The 24,312-nt window shown below is 46.8% G+C and overlaps 1 protein-coding gene across 30 annotated transcripts in view; it reads left to right on the top strand.

Moving 5' to 3' along the window:
* LOC112266035 (microtubule-actin cross-linking factor 1-like) overlaps positions 1-24,312 on the top strand; it is a 261,147-nt gene that overhangs the window by 173,211 nt on the left and 63,624 nt on the right. For 29 of the 30 annotated variants that reach the window (XM_042295674.1, XM_042295675.1, XM_042295676.1 and 26 more), the window contains 23 exons: positions 76-231; positions 329-544; positions 839-991; positions 1,150-1,446; positions 2,434-2,583; positions 2,860-3,093; positions 3,349-3,513; positions 5,062-5,403; positions 5,686-5,877; positions 6,177-6,350; positions 6,557-6,680; positions 6,951-7,150; positions 7,334-7,651; positions 10,669-10,835; positions 12,158-12,314; positions 12,541-12,652; positions 12,943-13,005; positions 13,553-13,794; positions 14,004-14,133; positions 15,105-15,304; positions 15,538-16,048; positions 16,297-17,297; positions 18,240-18,740. In XM_042295674.1, coding sequence (XP_042151608.1) covers positions 76-231; positions 329-544; positions 839-991; positions 1,150-1,446; positions 2,434-2,583; positions 2,860-3,093; positions 3,349-3,513; positions 5,062-5,403; positions 5,686-5,877; positions 6,177-6,350; positions 6,557-6,680; positions 6,951-7,150; positions 7,334-7,651; positions 10,669-10,835; positions 12,158-12,314; positions 12,541-12,652; positions 12,943-13,005; positions 13,553-13,794; positions 14,004-14,133; positions 15,105-15,304; positions 15,538-16,048; positions 16,297-17,297; positions 18,240-18,740 — 5,805 coding nt within the window. The remainder of the gene's footprint in view (positions 1-75; positions 232-328; positions 545-838; positions 992-1,149; positions 1,447-2,433; positions 2,584-2,859; positions 3,094-3,348; positions 3,514-5,061; positions 5,404-5,685; positions 5,878-6,176; positions 6,351-6,556; positions 6,681-6,950; positions 7,151-7,333; positions 7,652-10,668; positions 10,836-12,157; positions 12,315-12,540; positions 12,653-12,942; positions 13,006-13,552; positions 13,795-14,003; positions 14,134-15,104; positions 15,305-15,537; positions 16,049-16,296; positions 17,298-18,239; positions 18,741-24,312) is intronic. The other variant, XM_042295662.1, reaches the window with a different exon arrangement.

The raw sequence follows: 24,312 nt of genomic DNA, 5'->3' as shown, positions 1-24,312 counted from the left end.
TAAGCTGTACATTTTTCTGTTTATTGGAAAAATGCCATTCATACTGATACTCATGTGACATTCCCTTTCCATTAGTCCTCGTTGCTCCGCCAGGAATGCCTGGAACGTGACCAGCAAATTGTGGCTCTGCTCTCCATGGTGAGACACATCGAGGTCCGCGTCAAGCAGCAGCAGCAACAGTCGATTGGTCGCAGCCTCATTGCTCTTGATGACATCATCAAACAAACAGATGTAAGATATTTGGTACCTGTTGAAAATGAATGATCTAGGATGTTACCACAATTGAAATCTTAGGTTTCAAATTTGACAAAATGTTCTATTATCTCAGACCTTGGATCTAGAACTTCGGGATTTAGAACCCCAGGTCAACAAGGCAGTGGATGCTGCTGGGCATCTGCTGGAGCCCCGCCCACAGGAAGTCCCACCTCAGCTACTATTGGCCTTGGAGAAGGATGGCCGAAGCTTAGCTCGAGGTTACAAGGCTGCCAGAGGGGTCTCTGAAAACATCCTGCAGGGGCTGCACGCACACAGAGACGCATATACGGTAATGGTACATAGAATAGTATAGAGCCCTCAAACTCAACTCTGGACCTCAAAGCCAGTTGCACTGCATTTTTACATTGTTCCCCTCTAATCAAGGATTTATTGAGACCTGGGACACCAGGTGTGTGCAATTAATTATCAGGTAGAACAGAAAACCAGCAGGTTCCGGACCTCTTAGGGTAAGAGTTGAATACCCCTGGTATACTAGATTGATATATGAAACCTGTGTGTTTTTGGTGTTTAATCCATTATTGTCACCCTTTGCTAATCAGTGCGGTTTGTTTCTCTCTCTCAGGAGGCATTGACTGGAGAACAGAAGTCACTTGGAGGGCGAGTCGAGGATATTCTTTCCTGGCTGAAGGAGACTGAGGCACAAATGACAGGAATGGATGGACAAACCCAGGGCGAGACTCCTGCTCAGCTCACACAACGGCTCCAGCTGTGCAAGGTTAGCACACTCACCCCATACTTCAAGTTTTATATTGTACCCTCTTCTTGTGCACTTTCAAGTGTCCAATTACTGACCTTTGTTCGGATTCAGCCTACACTTTGCGTCAAGTCCAGCTGTTCCTCAGTTCATTCTCTACTTTCTTCTTTCTCCCTCAGGAGTTGCAGTCGTCTCTCTCGGCCCGCTCCAATGACGTCAACACGGTGGCCTTTGACATCCAGGTGTTCATCTCGGAGCGGGCTCAGGACCTGGCTCCCGAACAGAGCAGGCACCTCCTGGGGCAGCTACAACAGCTCCAGAGGGGCTTCCACCGAGCGGCTGGCCAAGCCCACGCCAAGGCCGACGCCCTCGCCGCCCAGAGAGAGATGGAGGAGGAGAGGCAGCGCAGGCGCAAAGAAAAAGAAGAAGAGGAGAAGGAGAGAGAAAGAGCGAGAGAGAGCGCAAGGGAGAGAGAGGTTGGCAAACCGCTGGCTATGTTGCACAGTCCCATTGGAGTGGTGGAATGCATGTTTAAAAGACTCACAAATACATTTTCAATACATTCAATCATCAGTAATAGCATACTTTACCATATGACTTTTGTGGTCATGCTATCTATCATTAATTCTCACTTTTATCACATATTTTTTGTAACTGGCAAACGCAAATGCATATTATTAATAATATCCGTCAAGGCAAATGTTCTGTACTAACTTCAAAAGTAATTGTCTTGTTTACCATATCTGCAAGCTCACTATCACAACCATCCATACGTCTAAATGGGGTTTGTCATTTACACCAGTAATGGTGACTGATGTTACGCACCACAACAGGCTTCTATGTCAAACGTGTTTTGTCCTCTGCATGTGTCCCTGTATAACACCGGTGTGAATTAACATGTCTGCCTTGCTCTTCCAGATTGCCACAGAAGGAAATGCGCCTCGACGGAGAAGGCTAGAGAGATTTCAGTCAGAGAAGCCTTGCTGTGTCTTGAGCGCGTTCCTTTTTTCCTCTCCCCCCTTGTTGTACGATACGGGGAGAAAGGAACAAATAGCATACCAGGACACCATTTGTTTGTTTGTCTTTGTGTATCGTTGTTTTGGCTTGACTGACCTGTTGATGATGCTGCTGTTTCTATATCTGAATCTGTCTGTCTGTGTGAATCTGGACACATCCTGCTCAAAGTCTGGCAAAGTGTGCTCAGATGACATTAAACGGGTTTAGAAACAAGGAAGTGTAACTGGCTGGTGAAGAGAAGTGTAAAAAAAAAAAAAGATCTGGTTTTTGTGTGCTTCTGCTTAGCTGAGTGGAAAACGACATTAGGGGTCTGATTCATTGTTATGGACTGGCCACTGTTTATTAGCAAAAACGGGCAATATTACTTTTCTCACACTTTCTTTTTGCTTGCATTTCTCCTTTTCCCTCCATCCATCTATCTTTCGACCTTCATATGTGGCTCTCAGGTGGTGCAGCAGCAGAAGGCAGAATGCTCACAGAAATTGGAAGGCCTTACGATGTGGTTGGCTGGAGCGGCCAGCATGCTGGCCAATCAAAGAGCGGTAGCCGAGTCAGGTGACGTGAATGTGCTGCAGCAGAAACAGAGAGAGTTAAAGGTGAGAAATTCAGATTTTCACCTCCATGTCTCAAGTAAGGAGAGAACCCACATGTTGTTTAGTTGCTCGCGGACCTGTAATGTAGGCAGGTTTCAACCATGCTAGGTCTCTGAGGATCCACAGTTATAGGAACTAGACGACATTAAAACTGTCGGAGCGTCTTAACGTGGTCTCCTTTCTCTACCCAATTTTGTATACTCTGCTCCAGAGAAATATGCTACACTACCTGTAACCCCTCTATATCTGACCATCGCTCTCTCTCTCTCCCTCCCCCAGGACGTACAGAAGGACCTGCTGACCAGAGGCGAGGGCGTAGCGGAGACCATCCGCTCGGTGGAGGAGTTCCTGGCGGAGCACGGTGACAGCCTGAGTCCAGAGGAGAGGGCCAACCTCCAGGGGGCACTGTCCCGTATGAAGGAGCAGTACAGTGCACTGACCGACACGGCCCAGTCCTCCCTGGTCCAGCTAGACACGGCCATCAGCACCACCGTCCAACAGAACACACAGAGGGTAAGGGTTTCGGCGATTTGTTTAATTTGTATCTTTATGGATACTGTTTTGATTGCTGAGAAAATGCTACGGAAATGGCTACAGTGTGGCAATTAACCCAGAGGAAAAGCTCTTCCCTTTGTGTTTCTGTGTCAATTGTGGTGAAGGGCCTTTCATTCACTGACTGCATTTTCATTGGTAGAAAAATACACTCACCCTGATCTGTGCTGTTTTGGTCTTGTTCTAATGTTTCCCCTGTGTTTTCTTCCCTTATAGGCGAAGGCAGTAGAGGAGCTGCAGGAGACTCGGGGCCAGATCGACTCGCTGCTAGAGGAGCTCTCCTCACTCAACCAGCCTGGGATGACCGTTACTGACCACCTCTCCTCGTCCTCCTCCACATCGCCAGAGGGAGGTCTCCAATCACACAGCGACATGCTCCAGGTTAGACATTCTCCTTGTTTATTTACGAAAGTTATTTTGTTCTTGTTGTTGTGGTATACAGTTAAATGTGTTTGGAATGAAACATACTACTGCAGAAAAGGCTTCTAAAAGTGCCTTTTTAGGTGCTTGGCACAGGTTATTGAATGGTAGTCAGCGGTGCTTCCCAATAAAACGAAGGTAGCTTCCTCTCCTAATCTCCTTTCCAGTTAAGGCAGGGTCTGCACAAGGTGCTTGAGGTACCTGAAATTCAAGTACTAGAATACCTTGACATTTTCTCAGATTGGTACTTGAAAAGTACTTTAAGTTAAATGAGAGGAGAACCGATATTGATCAAATATATTTATATTAATATATTTTGCACAGTGGTTACCAGGCGAGCTCGCTCATTCCACCCACACTGCCACTCAGCCAGGCAGGTACAGAACTGATTAGACACCGCCAAACGTCACATCGATGGTTAAAATGCCGGGCAAATGTAGATTCAATGCTGCCTTTTTAAAATTAGTTTTTTATTTAACCATATAGGCCAGTTGAGAACAAGTTCTCACTTACAACTGCGACCTGGCCAAGATAAAGCAAAGCAGTGCGACAAAAACAACAACAGAGTTACACATAAACAAACGTACAGTCAATAACACAATACAAAAATCTATGTACAGTGTGAACAAATGTAGTAAGGTTAGGGAGGTAAGGCAATAAATAGGCCACAGAGGTGAAATAATTACAATTTAGCATTAACACTGGAGTGATAGATGTGCAGATGATGATGTGCAGGTACAGATACTGGGGTGCAAAATAGCAAGAGGTTAAGTAATAATATGGGGATGAGGTAGTTGGGTGTGCTATTTACAGATGGGCTGTGTACAGGTACAGTGATCGGTAAGCTGCTTTGACAGCTGATGCTTAAAGTTAGAGAGGGAGATATAAGTCTCCAGCTTCAGTGATTTTTGCAATTCGTTCCAATCATTGGCAGCAGATAACTGGAAGGAAAGGCGGCCAAAGGAGGTGTTGGCTTTGGGGATGACCAGTGAAATTTATCTGCTGGAGCGCGTGTGCACATGGAACATTTCTGTGATATTTTATTTTGGCTAATGAAACAACTTTACATGTTGCGTTTTTATATTTTTGTTTTGTGTAGTTTATCCATGTTTTTTTACCACTACGTCACTGGACCCAACCAACCCACACCATGTAAGGTGCAGAAAATGCATCACTTTGGCATTGCGAACATGGCTGTATATAGTAAATAAGTAATGAAACAAAGTATTGAGTAGAACTTGTAAAATAGTGATAAAAAAAAAAAAATTCTTATGAGGTTGTGGCGATATATTTCCATCTTGTGGCGACTAGAAACAATTGCATAATATTAATTATTACAAATTTGATGGTCCTTGAAAATAAATATAGTTTAGAAAAAAGTTATAGAAAAAGTACTTGAAAGTCCTTGAATTTGACTTGCCACTGTCTGTACAAAGCCTGTTAAGTCTATTGAGATGAACCCTCACTAATGCTCACTGTGACCATATACGACCTTTGACCCCTCTACAGGCGGAGCTCCAGCAGCTCCAGGCACAGCAGGCCCAACTGATGCAGGTGTCCCAGAACGCTCGCTCCCTCCTGGACCAGCCCGACTCGGCCGTGCCAGCTGAGGAGAAACGCCGTCTGCGGGTCCAGCTTGACCAGCTCCAGACCCAACACCAGGAGAAGCTGCGGGCCTGCCAGGAGAGACTGAGGCGCTCGGAGGCCCTTAAGGACGAACTGGCCAAGTTCCTCCAGGAGCACGGAGGCCTGGGGACCTGGCTGGAACAGAGTGAGGGGGAGCTGGGTTCCCTGGGGGAAGGAGAGACTGACGCACAGGGCCTGAAGGGGAGACTGGAAGAGCACAGGAAGGTATATGTTGTTATTTTGGCTTTTCCTATACTAGTGTGGGTTCGAGAAAAGCTACATTGCATAGCCGTAGAGAGATGATTTACATGAGCGAGATGCAAGCATATAGGCTTACTGTAACAATAGTTCAGGGTTTATATTGGCAGTTGGTAGCAATATTCACTCCTACTGTCAGCTGTATACACACAGTCATGATACTCAAAATGCTAAGTCTACTGTTTCAAACGTTGTAACTGAACACATTCTTGACTGTATCGAACTGACCTGGAACCTGTTGTCTTCCAGCTGGCGGAGGATGTGATCTGCCACAAGGCAGACCTGCGCTTTGTGTCCATCTCTGGTCAGAAGGTGCTGGACTCTGTCCAGGGGGCTCTGGAGAAGCTAGGAGGGTCTGACCCAGCCCTGGAGGAGACCAAGCAGCTGGTCACGGGCAAGTTACAGGACGCCAACCACCGCTACACCGCGCTGCACACCAAGGTGGGTCTCATATAGAGTAGGGGGATTGTGTTCTTCATTACTACTGTGCTTTGTGTACCAATGCACAGTAGAGGTATATCCAAAAGGGACGGGATTGTGATGAAAGACGTGCCTTAGTCAGTTAAGTTAAAGATCCCTTTGAAATATAAGCCTTGTTCATTAGTTTACATATATTTTTGACATACCTAACAATCAATCGATAACCATAAGTGGGCTTTAGAGATATTGGACGTTGACCTACTTCCATAGTAGAGATGGTGACCTGTTCATCTTCATCTCCCCCTGTCTTCCCTCTCCAGTCGTCAGATCTGGGCGGGCGTCTGTCGGGTCTGTTGGAGCGCTGCCAGCAGTACCAGGACGAGGCTGTGTCGCTCCACACCTGGCTCAGCGCCCAGGAACAGAACCAGAGTATAGCCGGACCCAGCGGAGAGACGGACACACAGACACTACAGAACACACTGCGGGCCGTACAGGTGAGAGAGAGAGCATAGAAATACCGCCGGTGGATGGGGTATGGAAATAGGCAGAATTATTTAATACAGTATATACATGTGACTGAAAGCGGAGACATTATCGGCATCTCGCTCTTTGTGAAGAGGGGATGGAACACTCTGTTGTTTTCTATTCCCCGCACCTCAACATTTCTCCCCTCCCCCCCTTCTCCCTGTGTTCTGGTCAGCTGTTGCAGGATGAGCTGGCGGAGAGGTCAGTCCAGTTGGAGAAGGTGAGGAGGTCAGGCAGAGAGCTGGCTGACGCACGGGAGTCCCCCACTCTCAGAGCTGCTGAGATCACCAGCACTGCAGGTACGCTAGCTCACAACAATGTCTATTGTTCTGCCGTTCATAACCTTCCATATTGTTTTATATCTCATACACTCCCCCATATCGATGAATATCCTCCATTCCTCCATATCCTCCGAGACCATGCAGTGGCTCTCCAGTAATGACCACTTACTATCCCTAAAACCCCCGTCTCTGTCGACGTCTTTATAGCCATCCACCGAAACACATCGTAATGGGGAAAAGTAACCACACCGACACTCTCTCCTCTCCCCCTTCCTCTCTCTGAGCCAGATGGTCTGGAGAAGAGGTTCAGCTCTCTGTCTCAGTCCGTGTCGGAGCGGGCTGAGCAGCTCCAGACGTCCGTAGCCCAGTCGGTCAGTGTCCAGGAGGGGCTGAAGGGGCTGCTAGCATGGCTGGACGGCCTGCTGCTGACCCCCGGGCCCGTCCAACCTACCGCCCAGGCTGTCCAGGACGCCCTCACACAGAATCAGGTACCATAGTAGAAATACAGGGAGTCTACTATGGAACAGTCTGCAGCTATGGTACTGTTTCTTTTCTACATTTATCTCCTTTGAACACTTTTTTTCCCCCTTCACATCTAATACACACCTCCACTGTCCACTTTGCAGTTGTGTTACATGAGCTTCTTTTAACCCACTTCCCCTCTGTTCCAGAAACTACGCCAGGAGCTGTTATCCAGACAGGGAAGTGTGGAGGCCACCTGTGACTCTGTCTCCAAACTGCTCCAGACCTCTGACGCCTCCACGGCCTCCGGGCTCCAGGCGTCACTAGAGAGCCTGACCCAGAGCTACGCCGCAGCACAGGCCAAGCAGGCCGAGAGGGAGGCTGAGCTCCGGGGGCTCCTGCCCAAGCTGGAGAACTATGAGAGACTGAGTGCAGACCTGCAGGGTTTCACTCAGACCTGCCTGAGAGCTCTGAGCCCTGTGGGACAGCCTGACCGCAGTGTGGAGGACTACAGACAGACCATAGAGGTGAGGGGCAGGATGATAGATATCAGTGTTCCAGAACCATAGAGACGAGGGGCGGGATGATAGATATCAGTGTTCCAGAACCATAGAGGCGAGGGGCAGGATGATAGATATCAGTGTTCCAGAACCATAGATGAGGGGCAGGATGATAGATATCAGTGTTCCAGAACCATAGAGACGAGGGTCGGGATGATAGATATCAGTGTTCCAGAACCATAGAGTTGAGGGGTAGGATGATAGATATCAGTGTTCCAGAACCATAGAGACGAGGGGTGGGATGATAGAAATCAGTGTTCCAGAACCATAGAGACGAGGGGTGGGATGATGCATATCAGTGTTCCAGAACCATAGAGGCGAGGGGCAGGATGATAGATATCAGTGTTCCAGAACCATAGAGACGAGGGTCGGGATGATAGATATCAGTGTTCCAGAACCATAGAGTTGAGGGGCAGGATGATAGATATCAGTGTTCCAGAACCATAGAGACGAGGGGCGGGATGATAGATATCAGTGTTCCAGAACCATAGAGTTGAGGGGCAGGATGATAGATATCAGTGTTCCAGAACCATAGAGACGAGGGGTGGGATGATAGATATCAGTGTTCCAGAACCATAGAGACGAGGGGTGGGATGATGCATATCAGTGTTCCAGAACCATAGAGGCGAGGGGCAGGATGATAGATATCAGTGTTCCAGAACCATAGAGACGAGGGGTGGGATGATGCATATCAGAGTTCCAGAACCATAGAGGCGAGGGGTGGGATGATAGATATCAGTGTTCCAGAACCATAGAGACGAGGGGCGGGATGATAGATATCAGTGTTCCAGAACCATAGAGTTGAGGGGCAGGATGATAGATATCAGTGTTCCAGAACCATAGAGACGAGGGGTGGGATGATAGATATCAGTGTTCCAGAACCATAGAGACGAGGGGTGGGATGATGCATATCAGTGTTCCAGAACCATAGAGGCGAGGGGCAGGATGATAGATATCAGTGTTCCAGAACCATAGAGACGAGGGGTGGGATGATGCATATCAGAGTTCCAGAACCATAGAGGCGAGGGGTGGGATGATGCATATCAGATTCCAGAACCATAGAGACGAGGGGTGGGATGATGCATATCAGTGTTCCAGAACCATAGAGGCGAGGGGCAGGATGATAGATATCAGTGTTCCAGAACCATAGAGACGAGGGGTGGGATGATGCATATCAGAGTTCCAGAACCATAGAGGCGAGGGGTGGGATGATGCATATCAGAGTTCCAGAACCATAGAGACGAGGGGTGGGATGATGCATATCAGTGTTCCAGAACCATAGAGGCGAGGGGCAGGATGATAGATATCAGTGTTCCAGAACCATAGAGACGAGGGGTGGGATGATGCATATCAGAGTTCCAGAACCATAGAGACGAGGGGTGGGATGATGCATATCAGAGTTCCAGAACCATAGAGGCGAGGGGTGGGATGATGCATATCAGAGTTCCAGAACCATAGAGGCGAGGGGTGGGATGATGCATATCAGAGTTCCAGAACCATAGAGGCGAGGGGTGGGATGATAGATATCAGTGTTCCAGAACCATAGAGTTGAGAAAGTAAAATATGTAGTACATTAGCCAAACACAGATATTAAACAATGATTATATAATGATGCATAGGCAGTAAATTGTTATTTTTATCCCCTGCGCTTGTAGAAAATAAGAGTTTCTATGTCACGGTAGTTATGAAAGTACTCAACAACAAAAAGCACTTTTAAAAGATTGGTCTATCTGTACAATTGAAAAGAAATTGGGATAGATCCGCATTTTTTAAAAATCTCATGAAAGATTAATTAGCAATTTGTTAACATGGAAATTATAGTTATTACTGCACAAACATATGTAAAATAACTGAAGAAACTTAGAGAAAATAATTATGATACTCACATTTTGTTATGTTACAAAGTGTGATTTAAATAGTTGAATTGATTTTTTTTTGGGGGGGGGTCATTAATTTACACAAAATACTCCTTAATGTCAAAGTAGAAGAGAGAAAATCTACAGAATACCACAATTCCAAAACATGCATCCTGTATGCAACAAGGCACTAGGTAATACTGCAAAAAAACATGGCAAAGGAATACACCTTTTGGAATATATGCAAACCCTTATGTTTAGAGCAAACACAACACATCACTGAGTAGCACATGCAAAATCCTAGAGGAAAACCTGCTTTCCACCAGACACTGGGAGAGGATTTCACCTTTCAGCAGGACAATAACCTACAACACAAGGTCAAATCTACACTTGAGCTGCTTAGCAAGAAGTCAGTGAATGTTCCTGAGTTGCCAAGTTACAGTTTTGATTTCAATCTGCTTGAACATCTATGGCAAGACTTTTGAAATTGCTGTCTATGTTCCCCAACACCTTGGCAGAGCTTGAAGAATTTAGAAAATAATAATGGGCAAATATTGCACAATCCATTTGTGCAATGCTCTTAGAGACTTTCCCAAGAGACACAACTGGAATCGCTGCCAATAAGTGTTTTTAACATGTATTGACTCAGGGGTGAATACTTGTCTAATCAAGGTATATTAGTGTTTTTTAAAATTTTAATTAATCTTTATAAAATCTTCCACCAGAAGAGTATTTTGTGTAGATCATTGACAAAAAAAATGTAAATGAAATCCATTTTTATCCCACTTTGTAACACAATAAAATAAAATAAACAATGTGAAGAAATTCAAGGGGGAGATACTTATGATATCCACTGTAGATAGCAGAATTCCAGAACTATAGACATCAGTTAGACCATAGATCAGTCGGGGAGACCATAGATACTTAATGTAGGATGAGAGGAGGATAGTCTTGCAGAACCATAGAAATCAGTGTCGCAGACCATAGAGGTGAGAGGATGATAGAAATGTTAAGATGCCTGTTTGAACAGAGAAGTGGAAGATGGCACAAGGGACTGTGCTGTAAGAGATTTCAGGGAGGATTTGCTACCTTCAGATATCATATCTGTATCTGCCTTACTACTTACAGGGGGTGAGAGCGGAGCAGGAGCAGGAGGCAGGTCACCTGAAGTCCTTCTGCCAGCTGGGGACAGACCTGAGCCAAGCCAAGGCCCTGACCAGCACACAGACCCTACTGGACAATGTCAGAGAGGTGTCCGATGAGTTCGCCCGACTGGAATCCAACATCAATGAAAGGTATGCACTGCCTTCGAATAAACGGAGCCAAAACCATTCTAGAATCAATGCAAGGCATTGAGGTTCACTGTACAACAGCCCTGCAAAAAAATGCAAGGAACCATAACCGATTAAAAAAATGTATAATATTGACCCTGTGCACAATGGGTAAGCACTGCCTTATAATAATACACAAAGCCGAGACAAATACAAAATCGAAGGGAGGTCTCTAGGTGCACCTAGGCTTGTAGTGCAGCACCAATCCCACTAGAGGGAGATGGCTAGATAAAACACAAAGACTTCTGCTTTGCTTGCACCTTGGGGATTTAGGCTGCGTATCTGTAAAGCACTTTGTGAAAGGGCTTTATATATATTCTTTGTTCGTTTGATACACTATCACATTACTGCCACCATTACAGTCTGAAATATGACACATGACATTTCTCTTCACACTAATGCCTTACAAATTCATACACAGAGCAGGACAAGCCAGATTTTCACAAATCTTAATCTGACTGGACAAGCAGAAACAACCCCCCCAACTCTGTGACTGGTTGGGTGGATAACTTTGAATACACTCCTAATTAGTTGATAGGCTGAGTCCTTTCTGTATGGCAGCACCAGTTGCCATGTCGCCCTGGTTTGTACCGCCAGTAGCGCCTTAGCCTGCCACAAGGGAGTCTGGCCTCATAGAAATGGAATGACTGGCAATGTCCCGTCTAGTGTTTCTATTTCTATGTCAGGGCCTCTAATGGGTACCATTGGACTGTCTGTTCGTCTAGCAAAAGATCGCAAAAGCTCCCATAGCGGCTTATACATGTATAGAGGGATTAGGCCTGTGCAGGATGTCTTAACAGTAGCCCTGACCCCTTTGAAAGCTGTGTGTTGCCAACAGTGGTGTGTGTGGGTGGACAGTGTTAGCTGATGGCACAGGAGTGAATGTGGTCGGTGGCTACTAAGAATAAGCCTGGGGTTATAGTGGGCACAGTTCAGTGTCCATTTATCGGTCATACAAAAAGGGGCTCTCGCTTACGCAGACTGACCAGGAGGTAAATGACACGCTTTCAATGACCCAGGCGGTTCTAAAATGGTTGTTTCGTCTGTGTGCACTGCAGTCAGTTTTCAAAGCAGCTGCCATGGGGCAGACCAAGTACAAGGCAAGGGTGTGTGTATATATATATATATATATATGTTTCATATGGAAAGGATATTAGGATTCAAATAAAATAATCTCTTCCCCTATCTGTTTCTCTCTTTTTTTTTGTTCAATCTTCTCTCTCTCTCTCGCCATCCCCTTCATCTTCCCCTCCTCTGTCTCTGTCTCCGTCTCCTTCCCGCTCCAGGTACAATGCCATCCAGAGTTGTGAGCAGCAGTTGGGCCAGTTCCGGTCTCTCTCTAGCTCCCTCCTCAGGTGGCTCCAGACAACACAGGAGCAGCTGCCTCTCAAAGAGCCCAACGTCAACACAGAGGCCCTGCAGAGGAGAGTGCAGCAGCTCAAGGTGTGTGTGTCTTTTTTTTAAATTACTACATGGTTTGATCACACTCCTGCAAAAAACAGTATAATCAATCACTGAAACACAATTTACTCGTTCTAAGGTATTGCTAGATTTCGAAGTGTATTGATGAATACGTTCATGATAGTGATTCAGAATGATATTTCCATGTGATTATTAATTGAGGAATTTTGTAAGGCCATTAATAACATTCAAACATTTCTTTACTAAGGACTTACTGAGTGACTGGGAGGCCCAAGGGGTTCGGGTTCTGGAGCTGAACAAGACTGGATCAGAACTGGAGACCCTTATCATAAACATCACAGCCCCCCAGACCAAGACAGGTAAGGGGAATGGGAAACAACTGCCTATGTGTGTGTCCCCAGCTACCTGCATGTCCAAGTTCATCCAAGCTCTGTTTGTGAGTATGTTTTGTGTGTGTGTGTGTTGAGGTCTATGCTATCAGTGTGTGTAACGTGAACACGTGTTCTAGATGTAGCCCGTGTCCATGCTAAACTGGGTGTGCGAAAGCCAGAGGCTGAGAGTGTTTATATGCTTAGCAGTGTCTTCTATTGTACTGTCCATGAACGTGTGTTGGTGTCCGTTGTCTGAGTGCAGTGTGTCCCTCTCCCAGGTGTTCCCCAGGTCAATGGTGCAGGAAGCCCCAGCAGTGTCAATGGCATTCACACATGCAAAGGTGAGCTCACCCTCACTCCCTTCTCCGGAAACCAATCGTCTTTGGCCTCCTTCCTCATACGAGATGCTCTCCAGCGCTTACTACTTGTGGACGTCACAGCTTGATTTACAATCTACTTGCTCACCCTCCCCCCCAAGAAAAATGCTCATTATATATCTGTTTTCTGTCTGTGTGTGTCTGTCTTCCGTCTGTAAGCTTCTTGTATGTGCTACTGCAGTGTCTAACACCGTTGAAAACGTTTGTTCTCACTAATATTCTGTTGCCCTGGAAAGTTTTAACCAAATAACTTCAGTGTAAACCCTTTCAAGAGTTTTTCTTGCCACTGTCAACTCTGCTTTTACGTCTGTGAAATGGAAGACACTATACAAATCAAATTGGATTGAATTTGATCGATAAATCCTTCTCTCTCTCTCTCTCTCTCTCTCTCTCTGTCTCTCTCTCTCTGTCTCTCTCTGTCTCTGTCTCTCTCTCTCTGTCTCTCTCTCTGTCTCTCTCTGTCTCTCTCTCTCTGTCTCTCTCTCTGTCTCTCTCTCTCTGTCTCTTTCAGACCTGACAGAGCTGCAGGTTGCGGTGGCGGAAGTGAACGGTCGTTACGAGGAGCTGGGAGAGGAACTGAAGGACCGACAGTCGCGCCAGGAGGCCTCTCTGGAGCTGAGGCAGAAGGCCAGGCAGAGCACCGAGGAGCTCAGCCGCTGGCTGGGAGACCGGGAGAACAGCCTGCACCTGGGCCAGACTGCCGCCTCCCCCTCCAAACCGGAGGTGGTACGCGCCCAGGCCCAGGAGAACAAAGTAAGTGTCTGGACTCGGGTCAAACCACTGTCAAAATTGGAGTGTATTATGCCTCTGCTAGTTGGTCATTAATGCTGCATTGGAAAATCAAAGTGTGATCACCCCGTAGCTGACATAAACATATGGTACTTTCTATTGCTTACTTTGTACATGCTATCCTTGTCTTTTTGTTTCCAACGTACTGATATAGCTGTTCTTCTGTACTTTAGGCCTTGCTGTCGGAGCTGGCAGAGCATTCTGGGAAGGTGAAGGAGCTGAAGAGCACCCTGGAGAAGCTGATAGCAGACAACCCAGACTCCCCAGAGGCAGACACCTGGAGACAACAAATGAAGGAGATCGGTGAGTGTTACTGGAATGGATGAATAGGGTCAGACATTTTGAATAGTTATGGGGTAAGGGACACATTTTAACGTAAGGAGCCAGCAGGCCTATGTCCTTTGCATGGGCATCTACACAGGACTTGGCCCTGAATCCCCCAAAAAATAGCCATTTTGAGGTTTGACTAAGCGAGGTGCATTTCAGAGGATAAGAAAATCAACACTGTGGGAAGACAGGCTAATATAGTAGTTATTTGAGATGTAATGATTTGCGTCAGTAAGGGTTATTAGAGCTTTTCACAGCTTGAAAGGTAAAGAACACGTGATTTGGTTAAGATCAATATTAGGCAGCATGTGACTGGGATGTCGTTAACATCAGCTTCAAATACTTGATATTTTTCCCCTGACTTGATTATAGCCCTGTGATATGTAAGGTAGGAACACGGCAGAGCTCCTTTCGCCACACATTTCACACAGGGCTTTATTTCAAAGCCGTGTGGATCCAAGACTCACTCTCTCTGCTGGATGCCCAGTGCGTGAGTCATGAGGAAAGAGAAAAATGGCTTATTTCTCAGCGCCGTGTGTGTCAAATCAAAATGTCATTTGACACGTGTGCCGAATACAACTGGCGTCGACTCTACCGCCAAATGCTTGCTTACGAACCCTTCCCAGCGATGCATAGTTGAAAGATGATAATAATACAAATGAAATGGTAACTCGAGGAGTAAAATGCACAAGAATGGAGCTATATACAGGAGGTGTGTGCGTGCGTGTATGAGCAAGTCAAAATAATTAGTCTCCACTGTGATAAAAATTGTCCTTCATACTGTTTCTATTGTGGTTTTTCAGCTTTGGGAATGTCACTCATGGAACCCATCAGGTTCACTGTTGTTATGGTCCTCCACTAGTTTGTTAGTGTCATTTTTCTTATATATGTATAAGCAATAGTTGCTATTGTTTTTCACTCCAACGTTCACTTCCTATTTACTTAAGACTCCCGCTGGGCAAAGGCCAATGAGGTGGCGGTACAGAGGCAGGCGGAACTGGAGACCTGTGCTGATAGGCTGGGCAGCTTTGCCACAGCAGCCAGTCAGTTGGGGCCGTGGCTCAAAGAGAAGGAGCTGATGATGAGTGTGCTGGGACCCCTGAGCATCGACCCCAACATGTTGAACACCCAGAATCAACAAGTGCAGGTACATGGAGGATGTTAACTGTGTTGAACACATGCAAAATAATGAATACGAATGTCACAAAAGATTGTTCACAACTTGCCAATCCTGTTCTTGAATCTGCATAAACCAATACCAACTGCATTCTGATGAATTACTGATCAATTGCACTAGCCAAAATGTAGAATTGATTCCTCGCTGATGGATGATGTTCTGATCCCCCCCCCCCTTCTTTCCCTTCCCTCCGTCCTCCACAGTTCATGCTGCGTGAGTTTGACACCCGCCGGCCCCAGTTTGACCAGCTCACCCAGGCGGCCGAGGGCATCCTTTCACCGTCTGGTGGCGACTCCTCCCCGCAGGATGCCAAGGACCTAGCGGAGGTCCGGTCCGAGCTGGGCTCCATCTCGCAGCAGTGGGACGACCTCACTCAACGTCTGTCCCGGCGCTCCGGGCACATCGGCCAGGCTCAGGGCACCAGCGAGCGATACCAGGCCCTGCTGAAGAACCTATCGGTCAACGTTGGGGCGCTAGGGGAGCGGCTGGACGGCCAAGCCTCGCTCAGTGCCCAGCCCGAGGCCCTGAAACGGCGTCTGCAGGAGACAGGCGAGATCCGCTCTGAGCTGGAGCAGAGGAGAGAGGAGCTGGGCGAGGCAGAGAAGCTGTGCGGCGAGCTGAGTGCCATCGTGGTTGAACCTTACCTGAGAGACGAGCTGAAGAAGAGGCTGGAGAGCGTGAGTGGCCCGCTGAGGAGTCTGGAGGAGAGGGCTGGTGAGTCATTATGTCTTGGCTATGGTGTTCATCTTAATTCTGTTTGTATGAATCTCTGTTGGCTTCAGTAGTATTTGTATGTGAAGGGGAAGGGTATGTTTTTGGGTGGGATTTGGTCTCATTGTGGCTAGTTGTCAAGGTTTTCAATCCAGCGCTCTCACCTCTCTCAGGCTTAGGTTGAATGTTCTTCATCAAAACATCTGTAAATGAATAGCATTAAAATCCTCTGTCCTTTCTCTTTCCCACAGCGGACGGTCTATCCCAGCTCCAAGCCGCTCTCTCCAGCACCCAGCAGTTCCAGCAGATGTTCGAGGAGCTGCGGAGCTGGCTGGACAACCAGAGTGGTCAAAGAGACTCTACCGCCGACTCCCTCCCCTGCCAGCCCGAGGCTATCCGGACCCTGCTTGCCCAGCAAGACGAGCTTCATCGCGGGGTGGCCAGCCAACGTGGCCCCTACGAGCTCATCCAGGCCGAGGGGGCCTCCCTGCTCGCCTCGCTACCCGCCGGCGGTGAAGAACGATCAGCCTTACTGTCCCGGCTTACCGCCTTACGCCAGGACTGGGATGAGCTCAACCAGTGCACAACGGAACGCCAGAACCGGCTGAAATCCGCCCTGACCAAGGCCGAGAGTTATCAGCAGCACCGCGCCGAGCTCACACCCTGGGTGGTGGAGTGCGAGGAGCGGGAGGCTGACATCCAGCTCTCACTAGACCCTGCGGCCCTGGATGAGGCTTTGCAGAAGGCCAGACAGCTGGGGTTGGATCTAGAGCGCCGACGCCCCCTTCTGGAGGCTTTAAACATTGCGGCCGACCAACTCCTGGAACACTGCCTTGTCGGAGAAGAAGACGTACGCGACGACAAAGCCCAACTAAACCGTAGAGTCGACGGGCTGGCAGAAAACCTCCAAAACCGTGTTTCTCAACTGGAAGAGCTAGCGGGTCGACTTAAAGAGTTTGAGGACGGGCGGCAGGCGGTAGAGAGGAGGCTGGAGGCAGCGCGGCATCAGATCGAGGTGCAGGAGGCGCTGGGCCCACAGGCGTGCAGCAACAAGAGCCTGGAGCGGCTGAGGAGCCAGCAGGAGACGCTGCAGTCGCTGCAGCCACAGGTGGCCTACCTGAGGGATCTGGCCCAGGGGCTGGTGCAGGACGCACCCCACACAGCAGAGGGCGGCGGAGGAGGAGAGGGAGGACAGAGGCTGGAGCAGCAGGCCCGAGACACGGACAGAGAGTTTGGAGACGTCAGCGAAAAGGTGAGAAGACCTGTGAGGAATTTAGTATACAGTGTATTTCATGTATAATATAATATTATATATAATAATATTTCATAGACATGCCGATGAAAGATGGAGGCCAGCATTCTGGAGAATGTAGGAGAATGTCCCAAAAAAGAAGTGTCGTTTTCAAAAATATGAAACACTAAAATAAAATGGAGGTGTCACAATACTCTTCAACAGCCTTTTCTCTTTTGAAACCATTTGTTTGGTGTTGTTGGATCAATTTTACATATCCTTTACAATTACATTAGTGGACAAATGAGGAAAGGAGACAAGGAAAGAAAGCCATTTATGAGTATTGTAACAGCCAATCTATTCACCCTGGAGTGTGACTGATACAAAGGAGGAGACAATTTTAGCAAGGGTCATTGTGTGCGAGGGTGTCAGAGAGAGTGTGTGTGTGTGTGTGTGTGTGTGTGTGTGTGTGTGTGTGAGTTGAAAGAGAACAGAACGGTTTTTTTAGCTGACTGAGGAGTTCCAGTGATCTTATATGGTCATTGTACAGCTCGAACGCTTCAGGCCATCTAATCACCATACTGAAATGTAAACCAACGAGTCAAGAGCATTGTACTGTATATTGATATGTATAGTTACCAAATGTGCCACATATAGTTACTTACAGACTGGTTTCACTTACAAATCAATACGGTATTTCATCAGATGCATGGTAAGGAGATATTACATTTGACCATTATTGATTAGATAAATGTCTCTTAACTCTCTTGCTAATGAGACAAAAAGTGAGTCATCAAAACCGAGATAAAATGCTGACTCATGTATCCTAGTTAATTGTATTTGTCCCTGTATTTATATCATATCGTTACATCAGCAAGGCACCATGCCACTTCCAACTTGCTAACATTATTAACTCTATTTCCCTTCCTTCCCACCTCTCTCTCTCTCCCCTCTCCGCTCAAGATTGAAAAGTGCTGTTCCACCCTGGAGTCCCGTCTCCAGGGCGTGGGCGAGGTCCAGTCCTCGGTGCGCGACCTCTTCTCCCATCTGGCTGACCTGGACGACGAGCTAGACTCGCTGAGCCCCGTGGGGCGCGACGCCGACTCGCTTGCCTCGCAGGCAGATGCTGTCCACGCCTTCTTAGCTCGCCTGGCCACGTTGAGGTCGGAGCTCGAAGGTCACGGAGGCGACTGCACCGACATGCTCCGGCGCGAGGGGTCGTCTCCCGATCTCCTCGCCCTGAGGAGAGAGACTGAGGCCCTGAGCCGCCAGGCTGGGAAGCTGTCCGAAAGGGGCCAGGCCAGAATGGGACAGATCGAGGTGGCTGCCGAGAAGGTGGCAGAGTTCTACGCCAAGGTGGCGGAGCTGCAAGGGCTGCTGGGACGGGCCGAGGAGGGGCTGAACGCGCAGGGCGTGGTGGGGACAGAGGTGGAGACCATCAAGCAGCAGCTGCATGAGTTCAAGGTAAGAACGAGTTTGATGTTTATTGTTGTGAATGTGCAACTACTGTCATGGAAATGGAATGACTAGAATGGACGTCAATGTTCCATGATGGGTGGGCCGGCGGCCATTTTTACTCTTTACACAGGCCTGGAAGTAGTTCTCTTTCTATGGCTACCCTATTGTAATATATTTTTGTATCGTCTTGTGCTCTTCAGAGCTTTGTAAGTTGGGTAGAGCCAGCTATGGTAGTACAGCCTCCTAGGCGAAAGCTTGGCATATGTTTTTGGTGCCGGCATCGATGAACAGCCTTCTAAATGTTCATGTGATTCCTCAGAGAATGGAAATCTAAGTTTCTAGCCACAACGCCAGTATTATCTAGCCACAAGCCACCCTTTGGGAAATATTGCATTAACGACTTATTAGATATTAGAACCAGTACGGGAATGGGTATTGTGAAGCTATAGTTATTTCTTTGGTTTGAATTATATTCAGCAAATATTGTGCATAGAATTCTAACTGACATTTTATGTTATTGCACAGTGGCCATTTTGTTAGAACCTCTCAGCTGGTGCTTGACTCTGACCTGTAAAAGTATTAGTGTGTCTTATTGAAATAAGCAATTGACTAACACAGATCCTTTTTGAAAGCCTTTAGTTAAGAGTCATTTCTTGGGAGAGTTTTGAGAGGAAAGTATTTGACCTTTCTTGGTAGTTGAACTTTTGTGTATTAAGCCTCATCTCCTAGTGCAGATGCTTTGAGTTCTTGTCTCTCTCTGTCTGGGACTATGTCTACAGCATGACGTGTGTGTACTGTGGCATCCTCTCTTCTACAAATCAACACCAGCTTCAACTTTGCTGTCACACTACTTTCCTTCCCTTCATGCTCGTATTAGCACTTGATCAAACAGGATTTTGCTCGGGCGACGCTTCTTTCATAACGCGGTTCCTACTGTGGGCTGTGTGGACGGTGTTGTGATGGAGTGTGTGACCCCTCCCGACTCGAGTCGTTCCGCTGGCTCCGAGCTCTATTTATAGAACCGTTTGGGGTGTATCCCGTCTCCTCCCGCTCTCCTCTTTATCAAGTCTCTGGAGATCACAAGAGGGGGTATGGGGACTAAGGAGGTATGTGTTATAGATGTTACCTTGAGCCTACATGCAAGGAAGGAGGGATATGATCCAGTTGATCATGGCTGGGGGTATGACACGGAGGTCTAGAGCCAGGTAGAGAGGAGAGTTTAGTCACGGCAGCACTGCACAACTTCTGACGCATTTTATTTATGGGACGCCGTTTGGGTCTTTGCGTGTCAAAACAAGATGCACGTAAAATAACGCCTTGACTTGTCAACTAAGCTTGTTGACCAATCAGGACTTAATATGACTGCACGTGACATACTACTTTAACACGTTCAGAAATGTTTTATGTAGTTATTACACATTGATTACACTATCACTCGTATTTCATTTGTCACAACGATTCATCGATATGAATGTAATGACGATGGTAAAGATGTCTCACTCACCTGCCCTTTCCCAAGCTCTGGACAGTGCTGGTCATTAAATCAAAGATAGCTATCTGATGGATGCAGCTCTGGACAGTGCTGGTCATTAAATCAAAGATAGCTAGCTGATGGATGCAAACAATGTTCTTCCCCAAAAACATAGCAAAACGACATAATCGGTTTCAGTAGCTGTAGTTAGCTGGCTAACTATCTAGCTAGATGTCATCCAAAATACCCCTAATTTATAAGACAGTTTTTATTTGATTGTGGTCAGACCCATCTATGTGAAGCTAGTCACAATAAGGATAAGCCACAATGGTGGAATGTTGTGGTTAGCCTTCAAAATGAAGGTTGAAAGTGACGCAAATTATAGAATTATGCCATAATTGAATAGATCATGCTAAACGAGGTTGGAATGTTATATAAAATCAACAAAATACAATTTCTTAATTTGACAAAAATCTGTTGAAATCGCACTGGACGTATTAGACTTTAGAATTGCGTTGGGGGCATACTTATTTCACTGTACAACCTTACCCCATGTCATTGATACAGTGTCCAGAGAAGGGCCAGAAGTATACGAATGGTATCATCTGCGTAGAGGTGGATCAGAGAATCACAAGCAGCAAGAGCGACATCATTGATGTGTACAGAGAAGAGAGTTGGCCTGAGAATTTAACCCCGTGGCACCCCCACAGAGACTGCCAGAGGTCTGGACAACAGTCCCTCCGATTTGACACACTGAACTCTATCAGAGAAGTAGTTGGTGAACCAGGCGAGGCAATCATTTGAGAAGCCAAGGCTGATGAGTCTGCCAATAAGAATGTGGTGATTGACAGAGTCGAAAGCCTTGGCCAGGTCAATGAATACGGCTGCACAGTAATGTCTCTTATCGATGGTGGTTAAGATATCGTTTAGGACCTTGAGCGTGGCTGAGGTGCACCCGTGACCAGCTCTGAAACCAGATTGCAATGCGGAGAAGGTACGGTGGGATTCAAAATGGTCGGTGATCTGTTTGTTAACTTGGCTTTCGAAGACCTTAGAAAGGCAGGGTAGGATAGATATTGGTCTGTAGCAATTTGGGTGTAGAGTGTCTCCCCCTTTGAAGAGGGGGATGACCGTGACAGCTTTTCAATCTTTGGGGATCTCAGACGATACGAAAGAGGTTGAACAAGCTAGCAACAATTTTGGCGGATAGTTTTAGGAAGAGAGAGGGTCCAGAATGTCTAGCCCGGCTGATTTGTAGGGGTGCAGATTTTACAGCTCTTTCAGACCAACAGCCATCTGGATTTGGATGAAGGATAAATGGGGAGGCTTGGGCAAGTTGCAGTGAGGGGTGCAGGGCTGTTGACAGGGGTAGCCAGGTGCAAAGCATGGCCAGCCATAGAAAAGTGCTTATTGAAATTCTCAATTATCGTGGATTTATTGGTGGTGACAGTGTTTCCAAGCCTCAGTGCAGTGGGCAGCTGGGAGGAGGTGCTCTTGTTCTCCATGGACTTTAGTGTAGCAGAACTTTTTGGAGTTAGTGCTACAGGATGCAAATTTCTGTTTGAAAAAGCAAGCCTTTGCTTTCCTAACTGCCTGTGTATATTGGTTCCTAACTTCCTTGAAAAGTTGCATGTCGTGGGGGCTGTTTGATGCTAGTGCAGTGCGCCACAGGATGTTGTTTTTGTGCTAGTCAAGGGCAGTCAGGTCTGGAGTGAACCAAGAGCTATATCTGTTCCTGGTTTAACATTTTTTGAATGGGGCATGCTTATTTAAGATGGTGAGGAAAGCACTTTTAAAGAATAACCAGGCATCCTCTACTGACGGAATGAGGTCAATATCCTTCCAGGATACCCGGACCAGGTTGATTAGAAAGGCCTGCTCGCTGAAGTGTTTTAGGGAGCGTTTGACAGTGATGAGGGGTGGTCGTTTGACCGCGGACCCATTACGCACGCAGGCAGTGATCGCTGAGATCCTGGTTGAAGACAGCAGAGTATTTGGAGGGCAGGTTGGTATCTATTAGGGTGCCCATATTTACAGATTTGGTGTTGTACCTGGTAGGTTCATTGATCATTTGTGTGAGATTGAGAGCATCAAGCTTAGATTGTAGGAAGGCCAGGGTGTTAAGCATGTCCCAGTTTAGTTCACCTAACAGCACGAGCTCTGAAGATAGATGGGGGGCAATCAATTCACATATGGTATCCAGGGCACAGCTGGGGGCAGAGGGAGGTCTATAGCAAGTGGCAACGGTAAGAGACTTGTTTCTGGAGAGGTGTATTTTTAAAAGTAGAAGCTCAAATTGTTTGGGCACAGACCTGGATAGTAGGACAGAACTCTGCATATTGTCTCTAGAAATAGCATTTAAACCAGGTGCTGTCACTGTGTGTGTGGGAGATGGAACAAAATTGTTAAAGTATTGAGGCGTATTGAGCAGTGCTAGAGGCTCTACAGTGAAATGAAGCAGTAGTTACTAACCAAAACAGCAGTGGGCAAGGCATATTGACGTAAGGGAAAGGCATGCGTAGCCGGGTGAGCATTGGAGTCCAGTGCGTGGCTTCAGGCAGCTAGCAGGCCGGGGCTAGCAAGCTAGCAGCAGGGTCTTAGAGGGACGATGCGACAGAGGAAAGTCTGTTGTGGCCCCCTCGTGCTGTTTCATCGGCGGACGGATCAGCAGGGCTCTGTGTGGTAAACCAGGCCAATTGGCAAAATAGGTATCGTGACCAAAGAGTTTGTCCGATGGGCCTCTTTAAACTAACAGTCCAATGTGCTCTAGATAGCTAGCGGGTAGTGGTGGCGCTTGTCCTGTACGTGCAAATTTAGCACACAACACATTCTATAATATAATTGTATTATTTGATGTGTATATTTTTTCCCCATTTTATTTATATTTAACCTTTTATTTAACTCGGCAAGTCCAGTTCAGAACAATTTCTTATTTACAATGACGGCCAACCAAAAGGCCTCCTGCGGGGACGGGGGCTGGGATTAAAAATATAGGACAAAACACACATCACGACATGAAACAAGAAAGACACCGCAACACTATTTTAAGAGAGACTTAAGACCACAACATAGCATGGCAGCAACACATGAAAACACAGCATGGTAGCAACACAACATGACAACAACATGGTAGCAACACAACATGGTAGCAGCACAAAACATGATACAAACATTATTGGGCACGAAGGTTGAGAAAACAAAACATCACGCGAAGCAGCCACAAATGTCAGTAAGAGTGTCCATGATTGAGTGTTTTAATGAAGAGATGTGGAGATAAAACGATCCAGTTTGAGTGGGGTTTTTTTGTAGCTCGTTCCAGTCGCTAGCTGCAGCGAACTGATCCAGGGATGTGTGTGCTTTGTGGACCTAATGTGCAGAACGGTTGCTGTATGCTGAGTCAATCCTGTCTAAAACGTTATAAGGTTCCCCTCCCGACCCCCTAGCACGCCGGCGCCAGCCCTTGGAACGCGTTAGGGCCTGTCACCACCGTGATGGACGCCGGGCTAAATTTGATACCAAAGCGAATCACACACCATACGTTTATTTTATTATTATTTTTTATTTTTTTCAAGCTATCGTCTTCACTGTCTAGGGGAGATACTAGGCTAGTTAACCCAGCCAACAATAATTAGCCTACTCCCTCCCCTCAATAGGAATCTACTGTAGAACATTCCATAGGAATTTGCTGTGTCTTGCTGAATAGGAGAACAGCGACAGGGCCTCTCCATTGTATTACTACTTTCCATTGGTTTCCATTCATTGTGAAATGTTAAATGAGATTTCATGAGTACTGTACAACACAGACAGTTCATTCTGGCTGAGGCCATTACTATGAATTCTATGTTTTTTTCCCCCCTGAGCTTTATGTTACATCCTCTGCACTAGAAGTACTGGTAAGCGAGTAAGTTTGCATCCCCCGCCTTCCTGTTTATTGACTAGTTTACAGTAGCTCCCTAAACTGGGGACATTTTTATGTAGATTGTGTTAATGATTGGTTATGTTGTCATATCATAAATCAATTGATAATTATATATATGTTACAATGTAAGATGAGCCTTATTTGTATCTGATTGGAGGTGTGTTGCTGGACTTACTGGACAGTGGTTT

Source organism: Oncorhynchus tshawytscha, linkage group LG13 (assembly GCF_018296145.1).
Source record: "Oncorhynchus tshawytscha isolate Ot180627B linkage group LG13, Otsh_v2.0, whole genome shotgun sequence".
NCBI lineage: Eukaryota > Metazoa > Chordata > Actinopteri > Salmoniformes > Salmonidae > Oncorhynchus > Oncorhynchus tshawytscha.
Note: the sequence above shows the minus strand (reverse complement) of the source record. Positions and strands in the feature narration are given on the sequence as shown.